The sequence below is a fragment of the Merops nubicus genome, unplaced genomic scaffold (assembly GCF_000691845.1).
Source record: "Merops nubicus isolate BGI_N331 unplaced genomic scaffold, ASM69184v1 scaffold22385, whole genome shotgun sequence".
Classification (NCBI taxonomy): Eukaryota; Metazoa; Chordata; class Aves; order Coraciiformes; family Meropidae; genus Merops; species Merops nubicus.
This window is the reverse complement of record NW_008611890.1, coordinates 21838-40208: the sequence shown is the minus strand read 5'-3', so window position 1 is coordinate 40208 and position 18371 is coordinate 21838. Positions and strand designations below refer to the sequence as shown.

Here is an 18371-nt window from a genome sequence, read left to right as displayed (position 1 = left end):
CTCCATTCCAGAGGCAGCCCACTGTTAATCTTATCTTTTGGGCTACTTGGTGACTAGCCTGTCCTGGCTGCACTGAGACAAGAACAACGACTGTAGTCTCCTAAAGATCCACTTTCTTTGCCTTTTATGTAAGGAACCTGTGCTCCTGCCAACAGGTGAGGTCATCTCACAAAGGGGGTTCAGATGTTCTGCAGACAAGTTGCCTGTATTTTGTGAACAGCTTTTGAACCTCTTCTCCAGTGGTACCCCATTTAAGAGCTTGATCCTTTATTCAGCTGGTCCTGCTGTGCAGAGTTTTACTGAATGTCTTTCTCAAAGGATCCACAGTCAACTGTAGGATCACTAGAGCTGGAAGCATGCTTTCCTCTGTGCTGCACCCAACACGTTAAGGGTTTGTGAACAAACTTTGCTAATTCTTCCTCTCCTTTGCAGGTTTAGTCTCCCAGCAGGGAACATCTTTGGTGATCTGCAAGATCATCTCTACTAGAAATGGATAACTTCACTAATGGGCAGCCAGGCCCCTGTCAGAGGAACAGGCTGATGGGATTGCTAGAAACAGATGACAGTATCCAGGAAGATAAACCTGCACCTAGTAAAAAGGAAGAAAGATCAGGACATGGAAAGAAAGGAGACCTACGGCCCTTGGAGACACCTTATCAGAAGGAGAGCAGTGATTTTCCTCCTAAAATCAAGATCAATCTGAACTATCGGCCAGGTCTCGTCAGCAAGTGAGTAGCTGTTGGGTGTTTGACCAGGGTGTGATCCATACTGATCCATACTGATCCATACGCATCCCTGCTGCTGGGCACCCATGGACTTAACCAAGTCCAAACCAAAAGTGTCCCTGTAGGAATATTACAGCCATCTGGTGGGAGGTCATTAACAGCAGAAAGAGGATGTATTAGCCCTTAACTTCTGCACTTTGAAGGTATGTGTATGATGTGTTTGTGGTGTGTTTTGGGTATATCTGAGCTAAGACTAAATAAGCCAAGTTGAGTGTAAGAGCAGCTTAGCATGGAGCCCTGTACAACTGATCTGTTGTTGCCAGGCAGGGAGGTAAACCAGCCCTCAGGGTGCTTCACACCATGTGATGGGACTGACTGGTCCTGCAGCTATCTTGGCCTTCTCTGTCTTTGTGCTTTGGATATGTTCCAGGGGTGAACATCACACTGGATCTGGGATGAGCTCCAGCTGATGGAAAGAGCAGCCACTTAAGAATTCTGGGAAATAACTGTCTCTGTTTTTTCCCCTTGACTCAAAAATAAAATACGTTTTTTTTTATGACAAACTTCTGCCTTCCTCCTTTCTTACACTGTCCCACCAGAACTTATTGCACCCTCTTGTCTTCCACTCTCCAGAACCTCTTAACACTCTGCCTTTCTTCCCTAGCCAAAAGGACCCCAATCGCTTTGACAGAGACAGGCTCTTCAGCGCCGTCTCCAGGGGCAGCCCCGAGGCACTCAACGGTTTACTCGAGTACTTAAGGAGGACCTCCAAATTCCTCACCAATTCTGAATACACAGGTAGATTCCTGCTCAGTACTCCACAAACAGGGTGAGCAGAGGCAGCACTTGTTAATGCAGGAGGGAAGCAGGGGAACCTGCTCACCGTTCTTTGCTTTCTCCAGCCCTCTGTCTATTCTTTTCCTAATGTCCACCTCAGCATGGAGAATGTCATTCATTGTATATCCTAAGACTTTTGCCTCTACTGCAAACTAAAAATGCTGAGAAAGTCCTTCAGAATAATTATTGTATTTGGTCCTACATTGACAGTTAAGTTCTAAATCAAGTAATACTGATGGGTTGCAAAGTACACGCACAACCCATTCCATACTCTTTTTGTTCTAGATGCAAAGACTGGGAAGACCTGCTTGATGAAAGCCTTGCTGAACTTAAAAAATGGAAAGAATGATACAATTCCAGTTCTGCTGGAAATAGACCAAAAGACACAGAATCCCAGGCCACTTGTCAATGTGGCATGCTCTGACTGTTACTACAGAGGTAAGGTTTCTGTTCTGACACTGTCAGAGCAGCTTCCTCATTAGGCAGGTGGGATGTGCAGATACAAGGAAAAAGAGGGGAACTGGAGTTTTTATGCCACTGCAGTTCAGAGTTGTGGTGCAGTTACAGTAAGAACTATTGCTGATTCTGGGAATGCATCTTCCTCAGCCCTGCAGTATGCACTTCTGCTACTTTGCTCTTGGTGTATAAAATGGAGATGAAGCATGTTAATAACTGAAGAATGTGAGAGGATTTGCTTGAGAAAGCTTAAAAAGCATGTCTAAAAGTGAGAAAGGAATAGCAGATTGCTACTAAAGAATAAGTTCTGCTCTTTGGATTATTTTTTCAATAGCAGACATGCAAGGTAGCCACGGACACATACACTTGACTTTACTCTCAGAGCTGGCTGGGATCTGGGTGCCAGGCAGGGGCAATTGCCTGGTCTTGTGCTGAATTTCTGATAGTCTCAAGGCTTGTCTTCTGACTCAGTATTTGCAACGTGCTTCCCCAATGAACGTTGCTGAAAGTCATCCCTTGCCACCCACCCCTGCCCAGCTCTGGGATGCAGAACAGAGTGATTGTTGAGCCTGTGCTTTGCTGAAAGCCCTTTGCCAGTTCCCCCTGGCAGTGACACTGAGTGATGGTTGTGCCTGTTCCCTTAGGCCAGACAGCACTCCACATTGCCATAGAGAAAAGGAGCCTAGATTTAGTGAAACTTCTGGTAGAGAATGGAGCTGATGTCCACGCCAGAGCCCATGGTGAATTCTTCAGGAAAAAGAAAGAAGGAGTTTACTTTTATTTTGGTGAGTCAGTGTGGAACATGTTCCTTTGGGTTTTTTTTATTGCCTTACTGTATGCAATGCCTCTGAGTCTCAGCTGGGTTTGTTCCTTTCTGCCTGGGTTGCCATCTCCACTGTTCTGTAATCAAGACCTTCACTTATTGGAATGGCAGGATCCTTCCACAGACTGAGATGTCCAGTGAACGTTTGCCATCATCCTTGGCTTTAAGTATTTAATCCTATCTGAAGGGCTTCAGAGAGACAAATACTTGGTTAGCTTAGTCAAATTAGGGGTCTGTGAAAGTGTTTCAGCTTCTCCCAGAAATAAGGAGTAATTATGGCAAACCCCTTTCTGAATCTAGAGTCATTGAGAAAGAACCTGTTCCCATGTTAAAACTGTAGGCTAAATATGTCTTCCTGTAATGATTTTTTCCCCCAATAATTCTTTTTCTCCCCTTTCTACTTTGCCCCAAATACTGTCCTTATTTCTTCAGGTGAACTTCCCCTCTCCTTGGCTGCTTGTACCAACCAACTTGATGTGGTGGAATATCTTCTAAACAATCCCCACCAGAAAGCCAGGCTCCAGGAGCAGGATACACAGGGCAACACAGTCCTCCATGCCCTGGTGATGATTGCAGATGACACTGAGGAGAACACCAAGTTTGTGAGCACTACATATGTTGAGATCTTGAAGGCAGGTGTGAAGGTTGACCCAACCTGGAAACTGGAGGAGATAGTGAATTATGATGGATTAAATCCTCTGCAGCTTGCTGCCAAGACAGGCAAAGTGGAGGTAAAGACAACTAGAGGGAATCCTCAGGGTTGCTGGGAAACAAGCAAGGCTGTGGTGTACTTCCTCAGCATAGCAGTGGGGTTTGATGTAGGAGCATCTTGCACCCAGCATGTAGTAATGCTGCTGTAGTAAACCAGCATGTAGATGCAGGAGATGATAAAGGAGACCTCCAGGCCACTCCATTTATTGTCCTGCAAAGTGTCAGCTGGCTGCTGCTGCTCCCTGTCCCAGCCAGGACAGCTGGTCTGGACCAAAGCTGGTCCTACCCCCAGAAGAGCTGGCACAAGCTGTAGGTAGATTGCCTGCTTTCAGCAAGATGGTCTGGCCTCTGGCTAGATCTAAATGTATGATGCAGGAGGCCAGGTGTCCTGCATTCAAAGGCAACTTGGCTATGCCTGTGCCATTCTACACCTCTGTTACATCTTTCTGCTATCCATCCTGTTTCTCTTCAGATCTTCAGGCACATCATCCAGAGAGAGATCAGAGACCCAGTGTACAGGCACCTGTCCCGCAAGTTCACTGAATGGACCTATGGACCCATCCACGTGTCTCTCTATGACTTGTCCTCTATAGACAGCTTTGAGGAGAACTCTGTGCTGGAGATCCTGGCATACAGCAGTGACACACCAGTGAGTGCTTTTATGGAAAGTCAGACAACAGCATTTTTTCTGCCTTTGTATAGTGTTGCTGTATACTTGCACAAATCACTTCAAATTAATGTGGTGTTTCACGTGATCATTATTCTGGAAAGGAAATACAAGTATGTGCATATTTATTTATAGTCTGCTTGGTATGCCTCTGATAATCTATAATATGAGAGAAATTTTTGGTTCTTTGCCTAAGTCTGGGTGTGTCCCAATGCCCTGATGGAGCAAAACACATGCAACTCCTCATAGGATGGTTGATTTCCTCCACACTGAAAGGCTTGATTGAATAAATATTTAGTGCTGCCCTAGCTGGAGCCACTGAACTCCAACCCTGAAGAAGACAGTCCTTTGAGTTTGCATTTCTGTTGATGCACAGGTACATTTTTGTTGTTTGTTTTTCCATAGAATCGGTACAAGATGGTGGTTTTGGAGCCACTGAACAAACTGCTTCAGCAGAAGTGGGAAACGTTTGCTTCCAAGAGATTCTACTTCAGTTTTGTCTCATATTTGTCATTCATGATCATCTTTACAGCCATTGCATACTATCAACCCTTACGGGTAAAGGTAGGTTTAATCTTGTTTTACCTGAAAGGAAATGGATGGAGCTGAGTTTAAAAGGTGCAGGGTGATGATCATCATTACCTCTGCCTGTCTTCAGTGTTTCGTTGGGTGGTTTTTGTGTTGTTTTTGTCTTGCAGCCTTCATTTCCAGTGGAGTTCACAGCTGGAGGCTTCCTGTGGGTCTCTGGACTGATCATTATCTTACTAGGAGGCATTTATCTGATCTTTGCTCAGGTATGGGCATCTCTTCTCTAGCTGCATTGTAAGAAACAAAACCAGGAAACTATCACTGACACGGAGGCAGGAGATTCAGTTCTCCTTATATCAGGATGTGCCCGAGTGGATGGCAGGAGGGAATCCTGCTCTGAGACACTCAGTGTCAGTGTGGTCTAGCAGTGACAGGGCTGGCACAAGCCAGGTTGCTGGGTAAGAGGAATAAAAAAGCAACAGCAAATAATTCTGAGAGACTTCTGTGATTTATGGTGCTAAAATGCATCATTGGCATTTAATGCAGTCAATTAACGAAGCCATTGGGCTGAGCCATGATTCAGCCCTTGTTTATCCTTTCCTTTTATAACTTAAGGCCTTTTTTTCATCTTGAAAGGATGACTAGCTGAAATTTGGGATCTTGAAAATGAAAGCATGAAGGGAAGTTTACGGAGCAAACCTTTCCCTGAGCAATAGGCTGTGCTGGGCAGGAATCCCTCTCTAGCATGCCCTGTGTTTCTGATGAATGGCTACCATTGATTTTTCTCTCTCAGAGTCTGTACCTGAGGAGGAGACGCCAGTCGCTGAAGACTATGTGTTCTGACAGCTGCATTGAGATCTTGATGTATGTCTCTTGAGGTTTTTGGCACAGTGAAAGCATGGGTGAAATTGGTTCTCTGCTGTGTGCAGCTAAGTTGCCCTAACATTACTAGAGAGATGGTGAGCAGGAAAGATTGATTCTCTGCCACTGTCTCCTCTTTCCATCCCTCCCCTGCTTGCTTCTCCTACCTGCTGCATCTTGTCACGACCCTTTGTTGTAACAGGCTTCACTGGGTAGGGTCTGTCCTTGGATTTGTAGCAGAACACAGTGAAGGTCAGACCCTCAATTATTTCCCAGTTAAGAGCATACATTTGTTAGAGCTCAAGCCCTTAATCATACTGTCACTGGTTGAAAGGAAGCCAGCCCCTCAGTTTTCTGAGGAGCTGTGTATAGGTGCATGGACGTGTGCATGTCTTCATAAGTGTTAGAAGTTTTTTCCATTTAGTACCAGTTGTGGGCTACATCAAGCACTTCAGAGTTTCCATACTGTGAGATTAATCAGCTCATAACAAAACTGCAACAGTTTGTGGGTTTGGTTATAACAGGATTTGCTTATATAAACTGTGTCTGATTAACTGCCACTTCATATGCTCCATGTAGCCTCATAAAATGTGCCTGCTTTTCCTTGCAAAACAGATCTGCAAACGGGCCTTTTTGTTGAGGTCACCCTGTCACTCGTTCTGTTTCTCTCCAGCTTCATCCAGGCTTTCTCATTGCTGCTGTCAGCAGTCCTGTATGGTGCAAGTTCAGAAAACTACGTGGCAGTGATGGTGTTCTCCCTGCTCTTGGGGTGGGTGAACATGCTGTATTACACCCGGGGCTTTCAGCGCACTGGCATCTACAGTGTCATGATACAGAAGGTCAGTACTTGGGAGAAGCTTCATATGAAACCTTCTGGGTGTGAGGAACTAATAGCAGTCCTGCAATTACTTCTCTCAGAACCATGCAAAACAAATGGAATTGATGTACTGACTATAGGAGTAAAGATATTGCAGGAGATGAGATCAGTCTTCAACAAGTACAACTGCAGCAAACCACGAGTTTGCTGTATTTGAACAGATCAAGTTACAGCAGCTGACACTTTGTTTGTCATAAAACAACTCAAAACTGGCAGTCAAAACCAGTGTGAGTTCCCTGGAACTATTATGCTTGGACTGAGAAGTGTTTCCAGGTCCAGTGAGGAGACTGGGACTAGAAAGCCAAGTCAAAGCAGAGGTGAAATGAGGCACCAGGGCAGAATTCTGATTGTCACTTGTGTGAAGCCTAGTGGAGATGGAAAAAAAGACGTGTGTGTGTTGAAACAATTGGGAAACAGCTATACTGGGGAACTGACATGACACTTGTTTCAAAGAACTCATTCACACAAACATAACAAGTTCAGGTAGTACTCTCAGATTTAAGCTGCCAGTGATGTTACTTACCTGAGAAAGTAATTTAACTGTATTAGTATGTTTTTAAACTGGATAAAAGCATCTTCCATCTTTTGGTATTGTTCCTTGGGGTTGGTTTATGATGGGTGAGAACAGGAGATCATCCTACTGATTTCATGTGAGAGAAAGAATGAGACTTTCTCCTGACCTGTGTTTCAGACTATCCTGAGAGATCTGCTGCGTTTCCTCTTGGTTTATATGATCTTCCTCTTTGGCTTTGCTGCAGGTAAGGACTTACTCAGCATCATGTTGTAGGCTGGACTTGCAAGAAGTAAATTTTTCTGAGGAGGATTCAAATTCTGTTTTTCTGACAGCTCTGGTTACGCTGATGGGGGATGCTCCTGTGGTCTCTCAGAACAAGTCTCTTGCTCAGCTGGAGAGCACTGGGAGCCATGCTATGTACGGCGGGCTGCTCAGCGTCTCCCTGGAGCTCTTCAAGATCACCATAGGCATGGGTGACCTGGATTTCCAGGAACATGTCAGATTCAGATACTTCGTCATGCTCCTGCTGCTTCTCTTTGTGATCCTCACTTACATTCTTTTGCTCAACATGCTGATTGCACTCATGAGCGAGACTGTCACAGATATTTCTGGTGATAGCAAGAGTGTCTGGAAGCTACAGGTGAGGCATGGTGCTGCTCAGCAGTTATGTCATAGCCCAGACCCCTACTTGAGTCTCATAACGTCAGAGATGACAGGGCCTGTCTTTGTCCTAAGCCTCAACTATAGTCTTCTCTGACATAGACTTGCCACTTGGGGTAAATCCTCACATCATTTTTAGATGTATTTAAAGCTCATGCTGTTTGCATGGCTACCAGATCCATGTGCATAAATAACTTGAGAGAGTAACTGACTGCTGCTGTTAAGCTAAGGGGCACTCTGGGGTTGGGTTCCAAAGTCAAAGTAGTTGCTGACTGGGGAAGTTGCTGGGCTCTCTGTGCCTGGTTTTCTGTCTGACATGGACTTCTTCTTTCAGAGGGCTATTGCTATTCTAGAAATAGAGAAGGCCTGGCTGTGGCGCCAAGGTGGGAAGAGGAGATCTGGCTGCTTTGTGTCAGTGGGCCTCAATAAGAAAGATGAGAGGTGGTGTTTCAGGTAAGACAGATATACCACAACCCCTTACACTCCAGCCCAGTCACGGGTTCCCCCGATTCAGAAGCTAGTAACCCTGAACCATCACAGGGAATTTCAGGAATTTCAGCACTGACTCAACAGAGTGACTCACCCATGTGTTCTTGGGTACATGAACGTTGGTTGGTGATTGCAATGCTGGAAGTTCAAGAGCTAGTTGAGCTGCCAGCATTCACCAAGATGTGCTGTGACCAAACGATGTCCTGTTGAGCCCATATCTGTGCAGGGGGTTATGGTGGCAGGGTGTCTGCAGTGATGCTTTCTTCTGCTGCCAGTGCAGCTCTGCCCAGAGCAGGCTGTGGTGGGTGCCCCCCTCATCCAGCAACGTGCAGCTTGAGTGCAACAGGAGGGGGCAGCACTTTTCCCCATGCACAGGGGCTGGGAGAGCAGGTGAACGTCCCTCCAGCCAGTGAACTGTGCTGCAGGCAGCACTTCTGTAACTGCAGGGTGTTTGGCAGCAAGTATGGAAAGTGGAACTTGGGAGCCTCCTTTGTATGGAGTATGTTCCCTGTGAGGAACTGGAGTATTTAAAGCCAAACAACACAGAGCAGCACACAGTATGTATGGGGAGAAGGTAGTTACTGTGTGGTCCACAGCAGCTCTTCACTCAAGGAAAAAAGTTCTGGAAGGTGTTGCTACAGTCAAACCATTAGGTTTGTGTTGGCAGGATGAGCTGCATTGGTATGCTGAGGGGCAAGGAAATACAGACTGAACTGCTGTGCTCCATGCATCAGTGTCTCTTGCATTTTCTGTCTCCAGAGTAGAGGAAATTAAGTGGACGGATTGGGCAAAGGACGTGGGAGTACTTAAGGAAGACCCAGGAAACACCAGTGACTCAGAAATAAACCCAGAAGGTAAATGAAATCATGGAGAAGGATCTTCAGTGCCCTTTTAGCTTCCTGCTCAGCAGCTGCTCTTGGCATATTACTGTGTCTTTGGTAACAGATTTAAAGCAGGCCAGCTTGCTTGTGAAATGGCTTTCATGCAGTGTCCCTCAGTAGCAGCAGCATCACTTAGGAGCTGAGAAAATAATTAGAGTATGGACCTAGTCAGAGTTTGGGAGCAAATAATGAGAATGAAGGAGATGCCTTCCTACTTACCTTTGGAAGAAATGGGCAGGAAATGCTGCTGAGAAAAACAAGGGCTGATCTTCCCTCTCACTCAGTAGCCTAAATGTACGGTGCTTTTTTCTAGGAAAGGTCAAAGTTAGACCCACTCATACTACAAATGTTAAAGTCACAGAACTTTTAGAATACAAATCAGGGCATTGGCACTAGCAACTTTGTCAAATCCTGCCTAGGATATTTGCTTTGGAAACAACTCTGGAAAATGAAGAGAAGTTCCTTTGTTTGGGAATACTTTGTTCATCCTGAGAGAGCTTGGGCAGAAGCCCCACCACATTTGAAAATGGGCCCCTGCTCTTCCAGTGTAGGTCCTTCCTAGATGCCACTTCGTAGAGCTGGGGAGATTGCAACACTAAAAATACTGTCTGTTGTATGTTGTGTTTTCCCTAAACTTACACTCTTCTAAAAACTGGATCCCTTTGTCAGCTTCCTGCTGATGAAGGGCTGCTCTTTTTATGTCTCCTGCTGTAGAGACAAGAACATGGAAGCGGATGCCACAGAAACAACTGAGATCAGCTGTTTCAGAGGAGCAGTCACTATTGCAGCCCCAGCTATCAGCAACTGAGATGATGCCTCTAGAGGGACAAACCAGAAATCTTTAGCAGGTTTTCTGAATTGCAACCTTGCTTTCATCCTCAAAGGAGTAGTTCTTCCTGTAGTGGCTGGAAGAATTGAAGGCATTATTTGTATTAAAGTGCATTTCATCAAAGACTCGTTCAGCCTGTGGCTTTAAATATTTTCATGCACTTTAATCATTGATTTCCTCTGAAGAAACTTTTTTTTTCCCCCTCAACTTTCTCTGCCTGACACATTCTTATTACTCTGTCTAATGGTGCAAGAGCAAGGTCATAGGGGCAGTGGGGAATGGTCCTTGAAGGCAGTGCTTTGAGCTGTATAGAAACAATGCTGTTTGCCACAGAGAAGCAAAGGATGGAGCAACCTATCTAAGAATGGGTCAACTGTTATTCTTTTGTCACAAGAGACACTGAAGTGTTTTGGAATAAAGTGTTGTAGAGGCATAAAAAGTTGCTAAGGATGGAGTTGGCTTCTATGCAAAACACTGTTGGTGTGGGAAAGGAATGGACAAATACTCAATGTTCAGTCAACAAGAGCCATACTGAGTCTGTCAGCACCTGCAGTGCTTGGTGTTTAGCCCACATCAAAATTCCCATGTAACAGTGTTATAATGAAAGTGTTTGAGTGATGTGCACATCTGCTTAAGAGCACAAAAGTGATGTGGTTCCTGGGCCTGTAACTTCACGAGGTGAATTTCTGAAACATCTCTTTCACAGGTTGCTTTGTCTCTGTAGAAAACAGCAGCAAAACCCTGCTTCTGAGAGAGAGATGGGCCAAAATGCATCGTGTGGTTAACGTTTCCTGTCAGGCTTGGTGGGCATCCTGTCTTGCTGTGAACAATTGCAAGGACCTCACTGGGTTTTTTTTCAACATGCATGCTGCCTGGGGCTGAACAGGAGGCATACTTTAAACTCTGTGGAAAAGAGATAGCAATGAGCTGACACAATTTCAGCCTATGGTTAAAAACAACATGTAGTGTTTCTGTAAACTGCCCATGGATCAGGTTTACTTAATTGGAAATGTTTGTCCCTGGATATATTTTCGGAGCTTCAGCCACTCTCAGGAAGAAATGTGATCAGTGTGGACTTAGGGGCTTAACAAGTTCCTAACTGTTTCACCCAGCACTGTGCTATCCTCACTGCCATGCAAGTTAACTTGTTTTTCATAAGTTCTTGTTAGTTTGTGCAGACACATCTGAAAATATAACAGCTGATGTTGCATTGGATGCATCTTTCATACAGGGCGTGGCTAGTGATAAACCTGAAAAAGCTGCAGGCTACAAATGCTGGCAGCACCTTTCCTTCAGTGAGATAAACTATGCAACCCAAGATCTCCTGTCTCTCAGTTCTGCTCTGAGCAAGCAAAGCTAGGAGGTCAGTCTTTTGGAGACAATCATCTTGATCTTGTTGCTCACTACATGGATGTGGCTGGCAGCAAAAGCATCACTTTTAAAACAATCCCTGTGACAGAGTTCTTCCGCTGTGCTGGGCAATTCCCTCTGCAGCCACACTGCATTGGGTCTCTGAACTGTCACGAACTTTTCTTGCTCCAGCTTCTGCAGTTTTCTTGCCCTGTGAAGCCTTCAGCTGCTTTTTCCATCTATGGCTTTGTCCTAAGTGTTCCCAAGATTTGGCAAGGTGCTCGTATTGCACAAAGGGATCATCTGGCATATGGTAATCTATTGCTGTGCTTGGTGTTTTGCTGCAGTAGAGACTCTTGGAGATTCTCAAGAAATGCAGAATCAGATCTGCCATCCTTTTCCAGGGTTGTAATAAACAACAGGGAAATCTTGCTTACTGGTAGCATTTTTGATAGCTGTGGGCTGTGATGCTTGCTTTCAAGATAACCTGCCTCTTCAGCTGCTCTTGAACCTTCTTTTTAAATCCTTTTCTTAAGCTTGTAGTGATACTTTTGATGTAGATCAAAAGATAAACTATTCTTAAACATCTAGTGTCTGCTGTGAAACAGGGTCTGGGCATTCCTTGTGCTTCACAGTCATGGCACAGACCAATCCCAGCCCTCTGAGGCTCACGAATGGAGGGGGATGGACAGCAGACAAGGACAGGCACATGCAGCAAACAGATCTGTCAGGCTGGTCAGGAGATTTAGCAGTGCCAAGGCTGTTGTACAGTTCTTTGATGTACTGGGGAAGAAAGGGAACTTTTGAGGAGTTACTACCTCTCTGCAGTGCTAGGTGAGTCAGCGCTGTTGAGATTAGTATCAGTAACCTCTCAGTGTTCCATATTCTTAGTGCTCCTTGGTTTCCCCACCTCAACCACTTCCCATTTTGGTCACGTTACAAACAGGAAGGCTGTCTGGGATTTATTCTGTGGGATGTCTGCAGTTCCTCACGAGAGGAAGGATTTGCACGCTGGTTCATAGCTTTGAAGGCCCAGCAGGATTTTGGGGTCCACTCTCAATAGATCATGAGGTTTTGCCAAGAAACACTTCAATCATCTACACAATAAATTATCAACAGATGAAGTGCCCTCTCCCTTCTACCTCTTGTGACAGGTAAAGGCACCTGCATGTGAACCCATCCCAATGTGAATGGGGAGGCTTTGCAGGGCTCTCATCTGAGGAATCAGAAACTTGTCAGAAGGAATAGCTGCAGGTCCTTTCCTCTCTGTGTCTGAGCAGCTCACCCGCAGCCCAGCCATGCTGTGATGAGACACCAGCAGCTCTGGTTACTTCCCATGCAGGGCTGTGGATGCTCAGCCCCTCCTGTGTGATTTGCTCAGTGGTTTGGCTCCTGGCAGGGTTGGGAGATGAATGCAGACCTTGTTGCTTCAAAACTCCTCCTCCTCTTGAGCACACTTTGCCTGGTCCTTGCTCCCTGTGGCCTCTCCACCAGACTCCAAACACTTCCCACTGCACAGTGATCTATCTCAGCACTTACCTATGTAACTTTCTTAAAAGAAACTTTGTCTGGTTTGTGTGGTTCCTGATCCCCCATACGGCTGTTTTCTGCAGGGGAATAGATGGAAACAAGACTTTTTTTTTTCCTTGAATGCTTTGCATGTTTTATTGTTGTTTTTTTCCTGTTTTTTTTCAAAGCATGCTCTGAAGCCAGTAGGGGAAGGTGTATCTGTGTCTCAGTTGATTCCCTCTCTCATCTCTCTGTGACCCCAATTGCAGCTGAACATACTTTCCATTGACTCTGTAGCTTGCAAAAGGAGTCTTTGAAATGTGACAAGCCAAAGGGCTCAGACAAAGAACAGATGCTTTCTGTAAGTCTACATAAGCTGCAAAGAGCTATTTCTGAAGCAATGCAGCTGGCAGCTTTCTCAGCTGAACTGTTCCTGTGGCTAGCTTCGGGTTTGGGCTTTGCTGTATTTAAGAAATTTCATTTGTTGCTCTGTGACTAAAATTAAAATAAAACGTGGGGGAAAAAAAGACATTTTAAAAGAAAACTGTTCTGCTTTGCAATGTTACATCTGCTTCAGCAGCATGAATAGAAGTGGGGCCAGACAGGACCACACAAAGCCTCAGAAAGGTGTGACTGTGGCTGCCTCCTGGCTGACACCCAACTGTTACTAAAATACTAAAAGAGTGTTTTCTTCACTTCCTCTTTTGACATAATCTTTTCTTCACTTCGGGATTGTGAGGTGGGGAGTGCTACAAAATTTCTAGATTGTTATCAACTGTTGTTAAACACAGGGAGTCCTTAGAGAAAGAGAGTTGGAGAAAGGTAGAGAGTGTCTGTGTCATTTGTTGCACTCTTCTGAGAATGCTTGGAAAATTTACACTTTCTGGGTGAAGAGAAGGGTGTCTGTGGAACACTTTTCTTCACACCACCACCTTCCAAAAGGGTTTGCTCTGCAGTTAACTCTTCTGATTGCTCAGCATTTGCTGTTCCAGCTCATTTAGCACTTGTAATAATGCACTGCATCCAACTAATACTTGCCCCACAGTACCCTGATAACATGAACTGCTGGGGAGACGTTCCGTGCTAGTCTGGTGCAGGCTAGAGTGAACAGTACAAAGAAACAAGAGATCAGTAGAGACCAAAGAACTGTTGGTGGAGGGGAGAAGAGACGTGCAGAATCCCTTAACATGCCCTGGGCATCCTGCCACAAAATGTCAATGTTTCTGACACCAGTAATACACAAAGTAAAAATGGAACATCAAGTGCTCTTGATTTTATGTATGAGGGTGGGTGGGGAACCTCTTGCACTTAAAAATTGCTATGAGAGCTGACATCTCTCTTAAATCCCTGCTGTGGAGTTCACTCAAGTCACTCTGGGGGTGCATTTCAATGTGATGTGGCATGTCCACAGAGCAAGCACCAAGGGACAAGGTGGACAGGGCAAACAGACCCTAGCAGCTTTTCCAGACAGATGCTGTTGTTCTGGGTATTCTAAAGTTGTGGACAGAAATGGAGACAATACTAAAAATTACCTTCCATTAACATAAGTTTAATTTTTAGTAGGTCTTTGCATCTGCAGTTTTAATAAAATGTCAGTGACATACGCCTTGAAACCTCAGTTAGGAAATCCACAACAGAGTCACTGTGTCTCAGCAAACCTAACGAGACCTGCGGCTCTGGAGGAGCCTCAGAGGAAGAGAGCAGCTCTTGCCTGGCATCTCCAGTCCTCCCTTCACCTTAGAGCTGGGAACAATGGGACCGCTCCTCTATCTGCTCTTCCTAATGAGTGAGTCTTATCTCTGTATTTCTTTTACGTCTATTAGAAAATAAAAGTCTCAGTCTGGAAGTTTTCTGAAGACTCAGATCAGTCCTTTAGCGTGAGCCAATAAAATTATTCTTACGTAGAAAGTTCAGGAGGTTTGGACTCAGAAGTCCTGAGTTTGTGATGTGTTTTTCTACTGTTTCAGAGAAATGAATACATTTGGGTGGAGAGAGTTTTATAGTTCATCCTTAGTGGGTGAAAAGTGGCTGCTGGGTAAAATTATATACAAAACACAAATACAAAGCTAACAAGCTACATTTGGGCTCTTATATTTTATTTGGCTGCTTGTGCTTAAGTAGGTGAGAGTGGAACATAGGTGAGGTTTTTGCTTTTTGTATTTTTTCCCTTTCTAGCATCATTTTAGACACACCTTGGATTAAGCAATATGCACATTCAGAGATACATTTCCCACGAGTTTTTGACTTCTTGATCTCGTTAACAAGAACTCTAGAACATGTAGGATTTTTTAAAAGAAAATTCAGAAGAACTTTATTTGGGAGTAAGTCTGAGTAAGGTAAAGCATAGGTATGAATTTGAAGGACTGTTGCCCAAGTTGGAGTCTGTATCCGCATCGTTGTGTCCTGTGGCCTTGCAGGGAGAGTTTTGCCATGGATTAGTCTTTAGCTGCTTGTCCCAGAAAGGGTAACACCCTTACACTGTAGCTTGATTTGCTGTGATTTTAAATTTAACATCAAGATTTATGCTCTACTGTTTTCCTTATTTGGGTTTGACTTCTACATGTTGTGTGATGATGTATTATTTCTGCTGATACTTTTGTTCTTATGTTTGTCACTCTGCTGGGTAACTCCCAGCTTTGTAAACACATAAATCTTTAATGGCTATACCCATAGAAGTTGCTGGGATTTTTTGAAATTCTGGCATTTCTTCATTTAGCTGATGCAAAATTAAGGTGGGATGACTGGTGGCGGCTTCTCTCCTGTGTTTCTGTACATATTGTCTAACACTTTTCTCTAGCAACTTTATTTTTTGGCGTTTGTGGGTTTTACTGATGAAAGTGGCAGTGCAGAAAGATGTAGCTGCCTGACCTGGCACGTCTTGCTTACGTTCTTAGAATGAATCCAGCAGATTTGTGCTGGTCATCTAAACTCTGCAGATCATCTGTCCGTCGGTGGCTAACTGGCAACACGCGCCGCACTTGCTGTCTCGTTTTAGGCACAGTGTGCTTCATTTCAATAACTAAAGTGCTAAAACCCTCTGAGTCATCTGTGTTGGAAATCCCTGTGAGCAGGGAGCCAGGAGCAAAAAGTTCAAATAGCTCAGCCTTGCAGGATGGCAGCAGAAGCAAGGGCAGAGCTGAGGAGCCTCCGTTCCCCGGCCAAGAGCCGCACGAGCGCGGGAATGGACCTAGCGAGGGGGCAGCGCCCTGGCCACTGCTCCTCTTCTTTGTTGCCTGCTTAAGAGTTGTCCCTTATTTCAAAGACAGTTGAACTTTCCAGGGAGCTTGTTCCAGCAGATCTGGAATTCTGGTTTTGTTTTAAAGAGTTTGCTGGAAGCCTTTGTAGATGTGTGGTGTTGTCTGGCTGCTACACTGGGAACACACGGACGCCTGGGGGTATCTCTGAGTTAATGGAGGTGTTGTCAACGCCTGGTAAAGTGGGATTTGCAAGGCAAGTTCAGGACAGTGTGCCTGGAGTCTGGGACACTCCAGGGAGCAGAAGCAAAGAGAAATTCCCAGTATTTGCACCTTTGGTGTCATTGTTCTGGTGGTGGAAATTCACCTGTGCTTCCATAGCCAGGCTGGGAAATGACTTCGAGTTTGTTGCATATAACCAGATTCAGCCCTGAGTAAAATTAGAGTGAGGAAACCCTCTAGGTGGACACAAGGACAAAATTTGACTCCTCATTAATATGTCAGAGGTTACATTAAAAGAGCTAGACGGTGTGTTTAAACGTGGGCTTAACCTGCAGCTGCTACAGCTGGAGTCTGAGCATTCAGAGCAAGGATTTTATGCTGGAATAACTGATAAAATTCCAATTTTGTACTTTTCTTTTGTTCTAGTTTCAAACAGGGACAGAATCTGTGACCGGAGTCATTTGGGGTTGTTCCCGAGATGAGTGTGAAGTTGTCAAACTGGTGTGATTGACAGGTTTGGTGGTGCAGAACAGCACAGTGCCTGAACGTACAGCATTTGTCATGGTGGCTTGTCTTTCATGAGTCCTACTTTGTGACATTTTTAGTCTGTCACTTAGATTCAAGTATATTTATCTTCTCAGCCTGTGCATTTACCAAAGTGTTAACACACTTAATGGAAATCAAGAGCTGAGGTGTGAATAGCAGTAAGGGTTGGCTTGCCACAGAGTCTCACAGCTAAGCACTAATATCAGCCCCTTATCTTGTGGGCTGCCTTGCACGAAGGAAAAAAAAAAAGTTAACCTTTATGATGGCAGTTCAGTTACAGCTCTGTGAGTAATGGGTAGGCTTGGGGGTTTTGTTTTTGGCTTTTTTTTTAATAGCTGTTTTATATCTATTTTGAGAAATTATTGGACTTTTATGGCACAGCTTCATCCTTAGCAGAGTATCCATCACGTTTGGCACCAGTCTGCTCCCTTGCTGCCAAGCTTTGAGCTTTTTGTTAACATCCCACAAAAACTCCATTCTCTTCTTACCAGGTTTATGACAATGCTGCTATTGTGGGGAACAATCCCTGCTGCTACCAAAACCACCTAGTCTTCAATCTGATGGGCTTCAGTGTCCTGGTCTGTTGAGTATTGACTTCATAAGAAGTGGATGCACTGGTGCCACCCTGACCTGACACACCACTTGCATGAGCCTTGGAGTTTTCATTCCTCTACTGCCTAAACACAGGCCTGTGAACTTTAGCTAGCAGCAGTGTTTTGTGATATCCAGGATGGACTTTCATAACAGAACCACAGGACTTGTGTTCCTTTATTGTTCATTAGGCTAGGCAAGAAGATCCTTTGTTCATCTAAATCAGGGAAATCTCCACAGCTTGGTATCTCCCTGCCACCAAGTGCTGCTGCTGTGGTGGTGGACAGGGTTTGGGGGTGGCTGGCTCAAGAGCCTGTTATTTATGACCCTACAGATCATGGTCTGTGCTCATTTATTTATTTGTTTTCAGTGGTTAAGTCCTTGAGGAGCTTCAACGTTGACACTGGCAAGCCCTGGATCACCCCACACACAGCCTCTTTGTTGTGGCCCACGGTTCTTCAGCACTCAGATGGGAACACAACCACGTAAGGAACAGAAGAAAAACAAACAAACAAACAGGATTTCCAGGTCTTTATGAACGTGTGTGGCCTGAGGTCATGTAGCTTCTCATTTGCCACAACTGTTGGCACAGATTGCTCTGCCTGGGACCCAGAATTGCTCCTCGATTCCCCGGGGCTGATGAGTGGTGTTAGAGCTTCATGGGTGTGAGGTGTATGTTGGCAGCCTGTGAGCTTCACCATGCTTCTCCCCTCACCCACAGCTGTTGTAGCACTGTACAGAAAGGATGTTTGTGCATTTAACCAAATGGCAGAAACAAGCAGCTGGGTTTTTGCAGTACTTCCTGGCATATTGCCTCATTTTTGGGGCTGCAGCAGTCACATAACCCCCCAGCTGTCAAGAGTTACGTTGTGAGCTTGGTCTGAAGACCATAAAGAGATGGAAACTGCTGCATTTTGACTATTTGGTCTGTAAGGGAAGAGAAATGGATGGCTAGGCTGGCAAACAGAAGCCAACCACAAGTGGTTGCTATAGAGATAACCTATATTATGCTGAGCAGATTGCTGGGGCTGTGTGGCAGACAGTGTATTTTACCCCCTGAGCAGAAATTGGCTGACTCAAAGAGCAGTCTCCACTTCTTAC

General features: G+C 44.9%; 1 protein-coding gene across 1 annotated transcript; it reads left to right on the top strand.

Moving 5' to 3' along the window:
- Positions 1 to 489: 489 nt before the first annotated feature.
- TRPV2 (transient receptor potential cation channel, subfamily V, member 2) lies at positions 490 to 10137 on the top strand. Its single transcript, XM_008941382.1, has 15 exons — positions 490 to 728; positions 1390 to 1523; positions 1848 to 2000; positions 2663 to 2803; positions 3274 to 3572; positions 4025 to 4201; positions 4625 to 4783; positions 4918 to 5013; positions 5541 to 5611; positions 6282 to 6447; positions 7177 to 7243; positions 7332 to 7639; positions 7994 to 8112; positions 8908 to 9002; positions 9744 to 10137. Exons 1-15 carry the CDS (start codon positions 490 to 492, stop codon positions 9872 to 9874), a joined length of 2355 nt encoding a protein of 784 aa, XP_008939630.1. The 3' UTR covers positions 9875 to 10137.
- Positions 10138 to 18371: the final 8234 nt, after the last annotated feature.

What these genes read in the sequence shown, in the direction of transcription:
- TRPV2 (XM_008941382.1), top strand. Translation starts at nt 490, where the DNA reads ATGGATAACTTCACTAATGGGCAGCCAGGCCCCTGTCAGAGGAACAGG. An exon ending in CATACAGCAGTGACACACCA is followed by an intron (nt 4,202 to 4,624) that starts GTGAGTGCTTTT and finishes GTTTTTCCATAG; the next exon opens with AATCGGTACAAGATGGTGGT. An exon ending in ACAGTGTCATGATACAGAAG is followed by an intron (nt 6,448 to 7,176) that starts GTCAGTACTTGG and finishes CCTGTGTTTCAG; the next exon opens with ACTATCCTGAGAGATCTGCT.